Source organism: Rattus norvegicus, chromosome 2, assembly GCF_021556685.1.
Source record: "Rattus norvegicus strain SHRSP/BbbUtx chromosome 2, alternate assembly SHRSP_T2T, whole genome shotgun sequence".
Lineage (NCBI taxonomy): Eukaryota > Metazoa > Chordata > Mammalia > Rodentia > Muridae > Rattus > Rattus norvegicus.
In genome coordinates this window covers 46,249,208-46,261,349 of record NC_141535.1, presented here as the reverse complement: position 1 = coordinate 46,261,349, position 12,142 = coordinate 46,249,208, and the positions used below count along the sequence as shown (strand labels likewise).

Genomic DNA, 12,142 nt, shown 5'->3' with positions numbered 1-12,142 from the left:
AAAAAAAATATGATTCCAGGGTGACTTCAGAGAAGATAATTTTAACACTGCAATGCAAGTACTTCGGGATGCAGGTGATTTGGCCAAAGGAGACCAGAAGGGACGGAAAGGAGGAACAAAAGGTAATTCAGAGCTTGACTTTTAGGAGTTTACCTTTTTGAATAGCTGAATTACTCATTTGTCTTTTATTTGATGTTTTTTGAGGAAGCTTTGTAAAGATATAAGTGACTGATATATGACATTTGGATGGATAAAGAACGATGTTTTTCTTACATGGCAGTAATGTGAGTGTAATGTGTAGTTTATAGTTTACCCACATGAAGGCGTAATGACTGGGTTCAGACAGGTTCATGAGTGCACACCCACTCAGCATTAGTGGCCATTCCTCATCCATTTTCCCCTTACGCCGCAGACTTAGCTCTGTCTTTTTAAATTAGTCTCTTTTTCTGCCTCTATGGATTTGACTTTTCTGGATGTCACATAAAAATAGAGCCATGTGGTGTTTTGTAGCTGACTCCTTTGAATGAATGACGTGAGATCCATACATTTATGCTATGTTCCGTATTTCACTCTGTGAGTGTATGCGATCAATAATACTGTGTCGTGAGCATATACAGCATTTGTGTGGATATGGAATTGTTTCTTTTTTTTTTTGAAGATTATATGTAATAGTGCCGTAAACATTTTGCTTGTACTACAAGTCTTTGTAGAAATATGTGTTTTCTTTTTTTCTGGGTATGTGCCAAGGAGAATTGATGAGTCATAAGGGAAATTCAAGCTTTTGATTACTGCTAAATTTTCCAAAGCAGCCACACCATTTGGCATTTTTCATGCTATTCCTCTGAGGAGTTTTTTTGACTACCATTTTTCTTCAGTTCTAGAATGGTGCTTAGTTTGTTTTCATTTGATTGTAATCTTCGTAAAAGTGAAGTAGTATTTCAGTGTTCTCCTCATTTGTGTCTCCCTGTGGCCACTGATGTTAAACCTCTTACTATATACTTTTGGAATCATTTTAATCCTTTGTCTACTTCAAAATTTTAAAAAAAGTTTGTTTTAAAATTTATCGTAAATATGTGTTTACCTGTGTGCATTTGTGCCTTTGGAGGCCAAAAAAGGGCTGTGGGTCCTTGGAACTGTAGTTAGTTTGTGAGCCTTTTCTGGTCCTCATGGTTAACAAGGGCTCTCAGCTGCTGAGCCATTTCTTCAGCGCCCATTGTCTTACTGTAAGCTGGATTGTCTTTGTTGAGTTTTAAAGGTTCTTACATTCCTGGTGTGCCTATATCAGATAGATAAAGATTTTTTCCATATTGTGGTAAACTGGGGTTGGTTTTTTACTTACTGCTCACGTCTGTTAAAAGCAGAGTTCTTCATGCTCGTGAAATCTAGTCAGTAATGCTTCTACTCTGAATGTCAGAGCCAACCATGCTTTGAAGGTCTCCATCTTGTTTTTTATTGTAGGAGTTTTTGAAATTTTATTTTACAGTTATATTTAGGTCTATTCTCCATTTTGAGTTAATTTAGGGTGTGATTTATTTACCCTTTTTAGGTCCATCAAATGTGTTCAAGATTGTGAAGATGATTATGGAAAGAAATTTTCAACCTGTGATTATCTTCAGTTTTAGTAAGAAGGATTGTGAAGCATACGCCCTTCAAATGACTAAACTAGACTTCAACACAGGTAGTGGCACTTTCCACGTGCTTTTAATGTCATATCTCATTACTTTAAAGTACATTTTTGGTAATATATCTGATGTACATTGGTAACATATGCAGTTTGCTTATAATCATAAGTGCATGTACTCAGCATCTTTGCAAAACCTTTTCAAGGTTTTCTCAGTCTCTTCGCCCTCCATCTCTCCTTGGGCCTGGTGTGTGATGGGCAAGCACTGTACCACTACAGCTAAATCCTTGGCCCGCTCCTATTTTATTGGAAGATATAAGTTCATATGTTAAAGCCAGAGAACACTACTGAGAACCATTACGGTCATATTCTCTTGTACTTCATACTGTAGTGTGAAGTTATTCTGCGCCTGTCTCTCATTCAATAAAGTAGGTCTCTTGGTTGGAATAATTTATGGAAAGTACTGTTCTTTATTCTTGTAGTAATCTAGACTCGTTTGCCTCAAGTATACTGAATTTCTCAAACATTCAGCAAGTGTATGTTCATTGTAAATGTATCTCACTTAAAGTTATACAGCTGGGGAGTAGCATGACCAAGCCCAGACTACCAGCTCAGTAGTTATTCATTTTTGCTTATTGTATGTGTAATCCAAATAGTAATAACTCTTGAGTAATCTAAAATTAATTGTAGTTGTCTCCAGGCGTGAGATGCAGGCCTGTAGCCCTAGCCCTTGGGAAGCTGAAGCAGTGGGACGGATGTGAGGCCAGCCTGGGCAGCATAGGAGACTTTGTCTCAACAAAACAAACAACTCAGTCACCCTAAATCTTTCCCATGGGTAAAAATGAGATGACAGGTAAACTGCCTTGCTTATAACTTTCAGTATTATAATTAGCAGTGGTGAGTATTCCTAAGCACTCAGGGTTATATATTGATTAATATATCAAGTATCTTGAGAATCTGTAATTTGGTTGACACAGTAAAGAAAGTCACTAACAATATGGGCCTTGCAGTTGTCACTCTACAGTTAGGTGCACTGCTTACTTAGAGTAAGCGTCCGTTACCTCAGAGCAGTACCAGGTCGGTAAGAACCTGCAGCTATTAGAATTGAGTGCTGCCTCAGTCACTCTGGTGTAATTGTATTGTAGCCCTGGCTGGCCTGGAACTCATGGCAGCACTCCTGTTTCAACCTCTTAATACTGTTACTGATTCTATTAACTTTCATAGATTAAGTAAGACTACTAGATGTGTTTCAGGGACAGTAAATTGTGTTATGTGAGATTGCTTTAAAAAGACCAATTCTTTACTTTGACTTTTATGAGGAAACTCTGCTAGTTAAGGTCAAAGTCTATGATTGACTGGAGAGCCTTCTGAGCTCAGCACATAATGGAGGATTCACTTCAATGGCAGGGCATCCTCTTCTCTGATCTTGTCTGGGGAATTCAACCCCCACAACATACACGTGTACACACAACACAACGTGACACCTACCTGCACAATATCATGTAGCCTTAGTTAGATTTCAGCGTCAACTTCCTTTCTCCCATTAGGCTAGCACCTGGGATTCCTCAAGTGCTTCTCAGTGCTAATGAGGCATTTCAGTACCATTGGCTAAACCTACTCCCAGTCCCCCACATTATATAAGCCTTGAATTATATAAGCACAGGTAAAGTTGGTCTGCTTCCCTGCACTGGTCCCAGTGTTGTCATTCACGGTACAGACTCACACACGGCTGCTGAATGCCCTCTCCCTGTAGCCTCTGTGCCCTTTGCCCCCATGGACTGACAGTTTGGCTGATGGATTGGGGCAGAGATGGCTACAGCTTTTTATAGACTCGTTCTTTTGAATGAGTGGTTTAGTACCACTGACTCACTTTAATATTTATGGGCCATTGGATTTTTTCTCATAGATGAAGAAAAGAAGATGGTTGAAGAAGTTTTCAATAATGCAATTGACTGTTTGTCTGATGAAGATAAAAAGCTCCCTCAGGTGGGTTCCTACCAGTAAGTAAGGATTGTAGCAGGAAGCAGATAGTAACTCATACTCATTTTATTGTATTGTGGCAACATATGTTAGCCTATATACTCAAACAACACCTTCATATATTTTGCAAATCATTGAAAAAGTAAGATTTGCTGTTTGAAAGAGCATATGTAGCATAGTCTAGAAACTGCTTTTTATATTCCTGAGATAAACTTGGACACGGCGAAATAATAGTTATTTAAATATGGTTACCATGTTGAAATTAAAGCGAGGCCACATTGTGTTTCAATTTAATGTGTGAGAATATAGGTTGGATTTTGCAGAATAAGGAGAGGTTTTTAAGAATAATTTACTTAAATACAAATGTTTTCTTTTTTAGTTACTTTTTTTTTCAGGTTTAACATTTTAAATTCTTTTTTCCTTATAACATAAACGTTTTTCCAAAATTACAGGTTGAACATGTACTTCCACTTTTGAAACGGGGGATTGGTATTCACCATGGTGGTTTGCTTCCTATTTTAAAGGAAACTATAGAGATTCTCTTTTCTGAAGGATTGATAAAGGTATTGTCTTGTTTTTCTTATTTTTTTATGTCTCAAAGTTGTGTTGTCTGAATGGTGTGAAAGTTCTAGTGAGCATTGTGTATAGGCCAGTTTGTTGTGTGTTTGATTTTACAGTGCTGAAGGCTGAACCCAGGGTCTTGCTGTGTTTGACCCACCACCCGTTCCCTATCGACAGATTGCTGGAATGGGTGGTGGGTCAAACACCCATTCCATTTGTGTTGTGTGTTTTTTTCTGAGTCAGTGTCTTACTCTGAGCCCAGGCCTTTCTCCAACAGCAGTCTCTCTGCTTTGCTTGTTATATGGTAGGATTATGGGTGGAAGCCATCATCTCATGTCTGCTAGTTTATGATTTATTTTTCTCTTCCTAAAACTTAGTTCATATGTAATGCCTTAGGAAGGTTGCATGGAATGCTTTAGGTAATGAACTTGACCTTTCATATAATGCTGTATCAGTGTTATACCTTGGGGGGATAAATAGAAAAATTATTTAGTGTTTGTGTAAATGGCATCACCTGACTGTAGTATAGTCTTGTAGAATGTGCTGTTTTATTAGTAGACATGGAGTTGGCCTCAGCCTTGGGAAGACTATTTAAAAGAAAAGCTTTAATACTTTAATGAAGTGTTAGTTGGTATTTACACCCAGATCCTAGTAAGCCCTTGTTGATGTTCTTCTACAGATGATAAAGTTTGCTAAGCTTAATGATTATTGGACCATTTTCCAAAAGTATGAGGGCTTATTGTATGCTGTTGAACTCAAGAAAAGTAGTTGTAAATTAAGTAAAAGGTGAAAGTTCATCTTGCCTCATTATTTCCTAGAAATGTTCACTAGCATACATTCAAATATCATGTGACTTTGGCAAATGAAAACGTTATGTTCTTTTGCCATATGTATGGTCCATTTTCTAATAACTAGTATTCTTGTGAGTTGATGAAGTATTTACCTTTTCTATTGATGAATATTTAATACTTTATTGACATATAACTTTGTATGCTTAAACCGTTTTTGTTGATAAAGTCTTTAGAATCCATTAGTCACTGGGTCTGTGCCCTGGAATGTAATTGTGACGTGATCTTCAAAACTTGTTCATTATTAGTGAAAAGCCAGGAAAATGGACTGTGTATAGAAAGATACCCCATTGCCTCATCCTTGTTCACTAGTCCAGATGTGTTCTCTCCATTTGCTTGAACTGGAATGTATAAAAGACTAATTTCCCTGAATTAAAAAGTTTCATAGATATAAAGAAAAATATTACTTAATAGTTTCATCTATAAAATATTGTAATAAATTCAGATTTCATCTTATTTTTATAGAACCTCTTAAAGAACTAAGTTTAAAAATTAATACTGGTTTTATTTATACTTGAAAATTAAGTTTTTACCTTAAAATCCATTAATTATTTATATAATTGCTTATTTATTTAGGCCTTATTTGCCACAGAGACTTTTGCTATGGGAATTAACATGCCAGCTAGAACTGTTTTATTTACAAATGCCCGTAAATATGATGGGAAGGATTTTAGATGGGTAAGTAATTATTTGTATTTTAAAATAATAACTAATCTTTATTTTATCTCACATGACTTTGGCTCACATCATTGAGAATTTTAGCTCCAAATGTTTAAGAGCTTCAAATGTAAGTGGAATTTCCCTAATCTGAAAATCTAGTCTGTTACCAGTGAGCTCTAGGTCATACAGGGATACACAGGGAGGCCCTACCTCAAACACAAAAGTAATTACCAGGTTGACGTCTGTCTGTCTATCCTATGAAATACTGTAGGAAAGATACAGCATAAGAGCAGATGACAGGCCCGGTGGAGAGATGGTTCAGCAGTTACTAGTATGGCTGCTGTTTAACCCTCAGCACCCGTGTGGGCTAGCAGCTGTCTGTGACTCCAGTTCCAAAAGTCTGATACCCTCTCCTGACCTCTGTGGGCACTGTGTTATACACATGGGGCACAGACGTATGCTGAGGTAAATGCACAAACAAGTACCTAAGCCCTTTTTTTTTTTTTTCCATTTTAAAGAGCAGAAGTCCATGGAGAAGTCTTTTTGAGACGATAGTCCTTAAAGTAGGCGACAGAACAGTGGTGGAGGAGTGTTGTCAGGCAGGCAGGGGAGCATGGATAGGAATGAGAACAAAGCAACAGAAGCACTGTGTCGTGTGAGCACAGGCTGATCCCAAGATTCACTGTTTTGCTTTTTGGAAAAAAATAAATAGCTCTTTACCTAAACTTTTCTCAAAATTAATGATTTTTTTTTCAGCTTAGTGAAGTTTCCTACAATAATATCAAACCCCTAAAAAGTGCTTCATGACTATTCCTCAGTCAGAAGTTTAGAACAGAAAAACCAGCAGACATCTGCACTTCCTTCAGAGGAGGAGAAGTACACAGCACGTGGAGGAATGGTGGCGGGTGTTCGGCTAGCCTGGTGCTGCCGCATAAGATGCTTCTGCACCTGCCTCTGGTGGGCAACCCAGGGCGTAGAATGCCGTTATTGTGACCTCTCAGTTTTTTACCTTTGTAATACGAAAAGCCTGACTAACCGTTTCTCCACTAGACTGGTCTTATTGACAGTGAATCTGCTAGCCCCTAGAGAAACCTACCAAGACTTGTACTGTTCTCCAGCAAGGGCCAATTTCATGTTAATTTAATTTTGAAGATTAAGAAGCTATTGTGTAACTAAGAAGTTACAGCTGTTGGATTTGGTTTGTAGTTAACACTCTTAAGTTTTGATTTTTTTTTTCATAATATATAGCTAAGAGGTATTTTGTATGCCTATGAATTTAGCTAGTATTTCTTGGTAACTGGTAACTGGCTATTAAAAGTTGACAGTTATTGGTTTAATGCAGAGTTAAGTCAGGTGAGAACTAAACTTTGTTTCATAAGATTTTCACAAATTTTTCATCTTTGCTTCTCAAAAGTTCATGTTTTCAATAATTTCTTGAAATGTGTAAATTCTACAATAAGAGAAAATATCAGGATATATATTTTTAACCAGATTTTCTCCTAAACTTGAAAATGTCGCATTCAGATTTCCTCAGGTGAGTACATCCAGATGTCTGGTCGTGCAGGAAGGAGGGGGATGGATGACAGAGGGATTGTGATTCTTATGGTCGATGAAAAGATGAGCCCAACAATTGGAAAACAACTGCTTAAGGTAAGAGGCTGTTCTTTTATCAAGGAGTCTAGGAATACATGTCAGTCACTTGTAAAAGTTAGGTCCGATTTTTTTCTCTTAGCCCCATGCTCCCAGAAATAAGACTCAGAAAATATATTTACAGATACCTTGGCCACATAGCTAGGCTCTTCTCAGACTAGATCATAACTTAAAACAATCCATTTATTCTAATCTGTTCTACCACAGTAGCTGGTTACTTGCGCTCAGGAGCCAAGCATCTGTCTTGTCACATCTTGCCCAGAGAATGTTTTACCTTGTACTCTCCCAGATTCCTTTCTGCCGCCTGGGTGTCCCACTCCTATTTCCCGCCTAAGCTCTAGGCCATCAGATTTATTATTGACAGGTGCCACATCCATAGAGACACACAGATACTGTCTACAGTGATGACTTTAAGTTAGTTTTATTGGCTGGTCTACCTTTCAAGGTGAGTTGATAGTCTGTAGCTCTCTGGGCGTAGGGAGTTAGAAGAAGCTGATTATGTATATGGTTTCACCTGCAACCCCCGCAGATGTCATGGCTGCTTAGTCTCCAGAAAGGGCAGGGGGACAAACTTAGCGTCCAGATTTAGTACTCTGTACTTTCTATCTCTGTGGGCAACTCAGCCCTTACCGATGGGATGGGAGGGAGAGTGCGTGATGCCACTACTTTGGGTGATGACTGTCTGTGTCCTTGTAAGGGTAGACGGTCCAAAACATTAATTTATTAGTGACCTTTAGTTCACCCTCTCTAATTACAAGCATCCTAGTCATACCCTAAATTCTTCATCTTTATTGCAAAGGAGCCTTTCCCTGTGCCTTAATTTTTTTTTTTTAATTTATTTTTTTAAGCACCATTTGTGGGAGGGGAGTGAGTCACAACTCACTTCTTTCCTACCATGTGGATTCCAGGGTTGAAATTAGGTCTTCCGGTTTGGTGGCAAACATCTTTGCCCGGTGGCACTCATTCTACTAACTCTTGAGTTTTGAATAACCTGGGATTTTCATTTGTCTGATTTTTTTTTTTTTTTTTTTAAGTCAGAGTCTAATGAGGTCTAGTCACCTTCAAGCTTACTATGTAGCTCTTGGGCTGGCTTTGAACTTGTCCTGGCCCTCTTGTTTCCATCTCCGGAGACTAGATTACAACAGGTGTGTGTTGTCATAACTGGCCTTCAAAGAACTTCTTGGCTTCAGCAGCTTTTTATCTAGTTTATGAGAAGAAAATACAAAATTTGTTTTAAAGTATATGATTAATTTTAGTATTTGTATGTAGAGGAATTACTTGTCATCTCTTATTGGTAAACAAAGTCATGAATCATAATGGAATTATATTTAGGAATAGTTAGGTCTGAAGAACCATTTCATGAGAATGATAGCACTCATGACAGAAATACTAATGTAAGTAAGTGCACTGAGGAAACCATCTGCAGTAGTTGACTTAAACAAAGGAATGAAGCAGAAGTAACTCCTAAATTGGAACTTAGTCCCTTTCCTTGCTATGGGACCTGTCAAGTGAGTCTTAAAGCACACTCTTGTCCATGAATCTGGGCTTTCTAAGTTCACCTGCTTGGGGCCTTATTTTTAAATGAAATAGATAAAGTCAGAGTTTAGAAACATCATCATTGTCCTCGCAGCGGATAGCTCTGTTTTCCTTTTCAGTCTTTAGGAACATCTTCATTTAAAACTTGAGTAAAAGTTCTACTCTCATCACAAATATGTCTGCATACATTTATAATTCTGAAGTCCCAGTAGTTGGCCCCCGAGAGGTCTAACAGCGTTTACTCAGTTCGTCCTGCCGTTTAGAGCTGTGTGGCCTGCACTCACCTGTGTGTCAGTGTGCACCTTCTCAGGATCTGACCTTTCACTCACTTTCATGTGATGTGAAAATCCTGGCAGCCTTCGTGAGGAAAGATGGGTTAGAAGCAATCCTTTTAAGTTAGGCATGGACTACAAGTAGAGACAGTGACTAAGAAAGGAGAAAGTGCAGCCTGTGGATGGAAATGGGTTAAGGAACTGAGGAAACAATTTAAAAACTTGTGATGACTCTTGTATGACTGTGCAACGACTTTCACACTTGCAAAGTATTTTTATCCAGAAAAAATTATTCTGAAGAGTCACTGTTACAGGGTGTGAGCTTAGATATTGGGACAATATTTTGGATGAAAGCCAAATTGGTGCAAGCTAATAGTTTTCTACAGTAAAAAAAAAAAAAAAAATCTACAACAAGATTTATTATATTTAATGACAAATATTTTTAGTGTCTAGTCATTAACCTGTCTCTTCTTTGGTGACAGCCACACTTTGGTGGAAAGTAATTACCAAAGTATAGAGACAGGTTTGTAATGGGGGAGCTATATTAGCAGCTTGATGACACACAGTTCCAGTGTATTGTTTTCATCCAGATCTCACTCTGAAATATTAGTAATTTGGTCACTGCAGGCTAGGCTATGCTGCACTCACTAGCCTAACCTTAGCAACTAAGGTTTCTCTCTGGCCTGCTCGCTTTGTTCTCCTCACAAGTTGTTAGGACAGACCCTGCTCAGCATCCTTCAGAGAGCAGCCAGCTGGTACATTGGCCGTCGCTGTTCCAGGAAGGCGCATAGAGCCCTCTCTATCAGCAGTCAAATGCTTGGTCAGAACGTGACATCTCATTCTCTCATACACTTGTTCCCACCCACTTGGAGACCAAAAAAGCAATCCCTCCTTGTGCTTGGAAGGAAAGAGAGTTAAGCATAGTTTGTAGTCTTTGAACCACTATATCCCTATTGGTTTTTGTTTTGTTTTTGGAAGACAGGGTCTCTCTGTGTAGTCTTGGCTGTCTTGGAACTCTCTTTGTAGACCAGGCTGACCTTGAACTCAGAGAGCTTCCTGCCTCTGCCTCCCCAGTGCTGTGGTTAAAGGCATGCACCACCACTGTCTGGGATTTTATTCCCTTTATACTTTTAGAGATATTAACCATTTTGTCACTTTGCTTCAAAGAAAAGAATTTGTATAAAGTCTTGTGTGAGTTTATTTTAGAGATGTGCAAAGTTGTCATGCTTTTTCTTTTAGGGCTCAGCTGATCCTCTGAATAGTGCTTTCCATCTAACGTACAACATGGTTTTGAACTTACTAAGAGTAGAAGAAATTAATCCCGAGTACATGCTTGAAAAATCCTTCTACCAGTTTCAGCATTATAGAGCAATTCCAGGAGTTGTAGAAAGTAAGTACAAAATTTCCTTTCTTTAACGAGACTTAGCAACAGAGTAACTGTCTTGTTTGGTGGTTTGAGCACTGTTTTTTGTTTGTTTGTTTTTGTTTTTTGTCTGATAAAGCAAATCTTGGCCATTAAGTTAAAGAATGTAGAATTGTCATCTAGAACATTTATAGACTGGAACATTCAAAATAAGTATAGACAGTTCTGACAAAATAGTTTTTTTCTAGTTGGTTCAACCATTGTATAATTTGTTATTTTAAAAAAAAATACATATTTTATATCCTGGAATAATCATGTGACAAAAAGTTCAGTATAAAATGTGATTTGTAAAATGATGTCTCACAAGAGTGCTGTGACAGGCTAGGAAGATGGCACAGTAAGTAAAGTGCCTGCCGAGCACGTGCGGGCCTTAATTCACTTCCTGGATCCATATTCTGTTTGTTTTAAATCTGTGTGGTCTCATGTTAGTAGGATGCATGGTCACAGCCTTGGTACTGATGGAATGACAGACAGCTGATCCCTGATGTTCCTGCCTAACAAGTCTAACTAATTGGTGACCTCCATTCACTAAGAATCCATGTCTTAAAATGTGAAGTGGAGAGCTGGAGAGCCGGCTCAGTGGTTAAGCACTGCCTGCTCTTCCTTCCAGAGTCCTGAGTTCAGTTCCCAGCAACCACATGGTGGCTTACAACCATCTGTCATGGGATCCGATGCCATCCTCTGGTGTGTCTGAAGACAGCTACAGTGTGCTCATAGAAATAAAGTAAATAAATAAACACATCTTTAGAAAATAAAGTGGAAAGGGATAGAGGAAGACACATCTGCCTCTGACTTTGAAACACATGCACACAAAGACTGCTCTAACCTTGTGAATCATTAAAAAAAATAACAGTGCTCTAATCTGGGTTTGAATTGAGCAATTTCAAAATATCTGATTCTTAATACACAGACAGCTGTACAGACACAGCCACTGTTTTACAGCGTTCGCCTCTGTTTTCTTAGTGTCTGCGTGTATAAACCACTTGATGGCTTCTGTTGGTCTAGTACCCTCCTGCAGATTTAACTTTGTGGGTGTGATGTAAGTGTGTGGGTGCGTGCATGTGGGAGCTGGAACTCCACACTGAGTGTCTTCCTCCGGGGTGTGCACCCTTCTTGTTTTTGGTGTTGTGTATGTTTGTATATATGTGCATATGTGGAGTCCAGGGGTGGGGCATCCGGTTTCCTCCTCCTAGCACTCTGCCTCAGTCCCTTGAGATGGCCTTTCACTGAACCTGGATCATATTTTTTGCTATGCTGGGGGCCACCATGCCCTGGTGACCTTCTGTTTCTCTCACATATCAATGGTTATTGGCATGAGCAGCCATCCCTAGGTTTTTATGTGGACGCTAGAGATCATTCTGCTTGTAGAATACACGTCTGGTTCATGGAACATTCTCTTTAGCCCGCCACTAGTGTTCATTACTTTATTTTGGGAATAGGCCACACATGCCCTGGTATACATCTACAAGTCAGAACAACTTTCAGGAGTCAATTTTCACCCCCGTTATGTGGGTCCACCATGTGGGGAATTGAAGTTGGGTGCATCAGAATTAGTAGCACATATCTTTATCTGCTGAGTCATCTTTCTGTC

The 12,142-nt window shown here is 38.8% G+C and overlaps 1 protein-coding gene across 1 annotated transcript in view; it reads left to right on the top strand.

The window, feature by feature from the left end:
- Mtrex (Mtr4 exosome RNA helicase) overlaps nucleotides 1-12,142 on the top strand; it is a 60,311-nt gene that overhangs the window by 20,155 nt on the left and 28,014 nt on the right. The window contains 7 exon segments of the mRNA NM_001034093.1: nucleotides 20-122; nucleotides 1,547-1,678; nucleotides 3,528-3,607; nucleotides 4,054-4,164; nucleotides 5,587-5,688; nucleotides 7,195-7,320; nucleotides 10,368-10,518. Of these exon segments, the coding sequence (NP_001029265.1) occupies nucleotides 20-122; nucleotides 1,547-1,678; nucleotides 3,528-3,607; nucleotides 4,054-4,164; nucleotides 5,587-5,688; nucleotides 7,195-7,320; nucleotides 10,368-10,518 (805 nt within the window).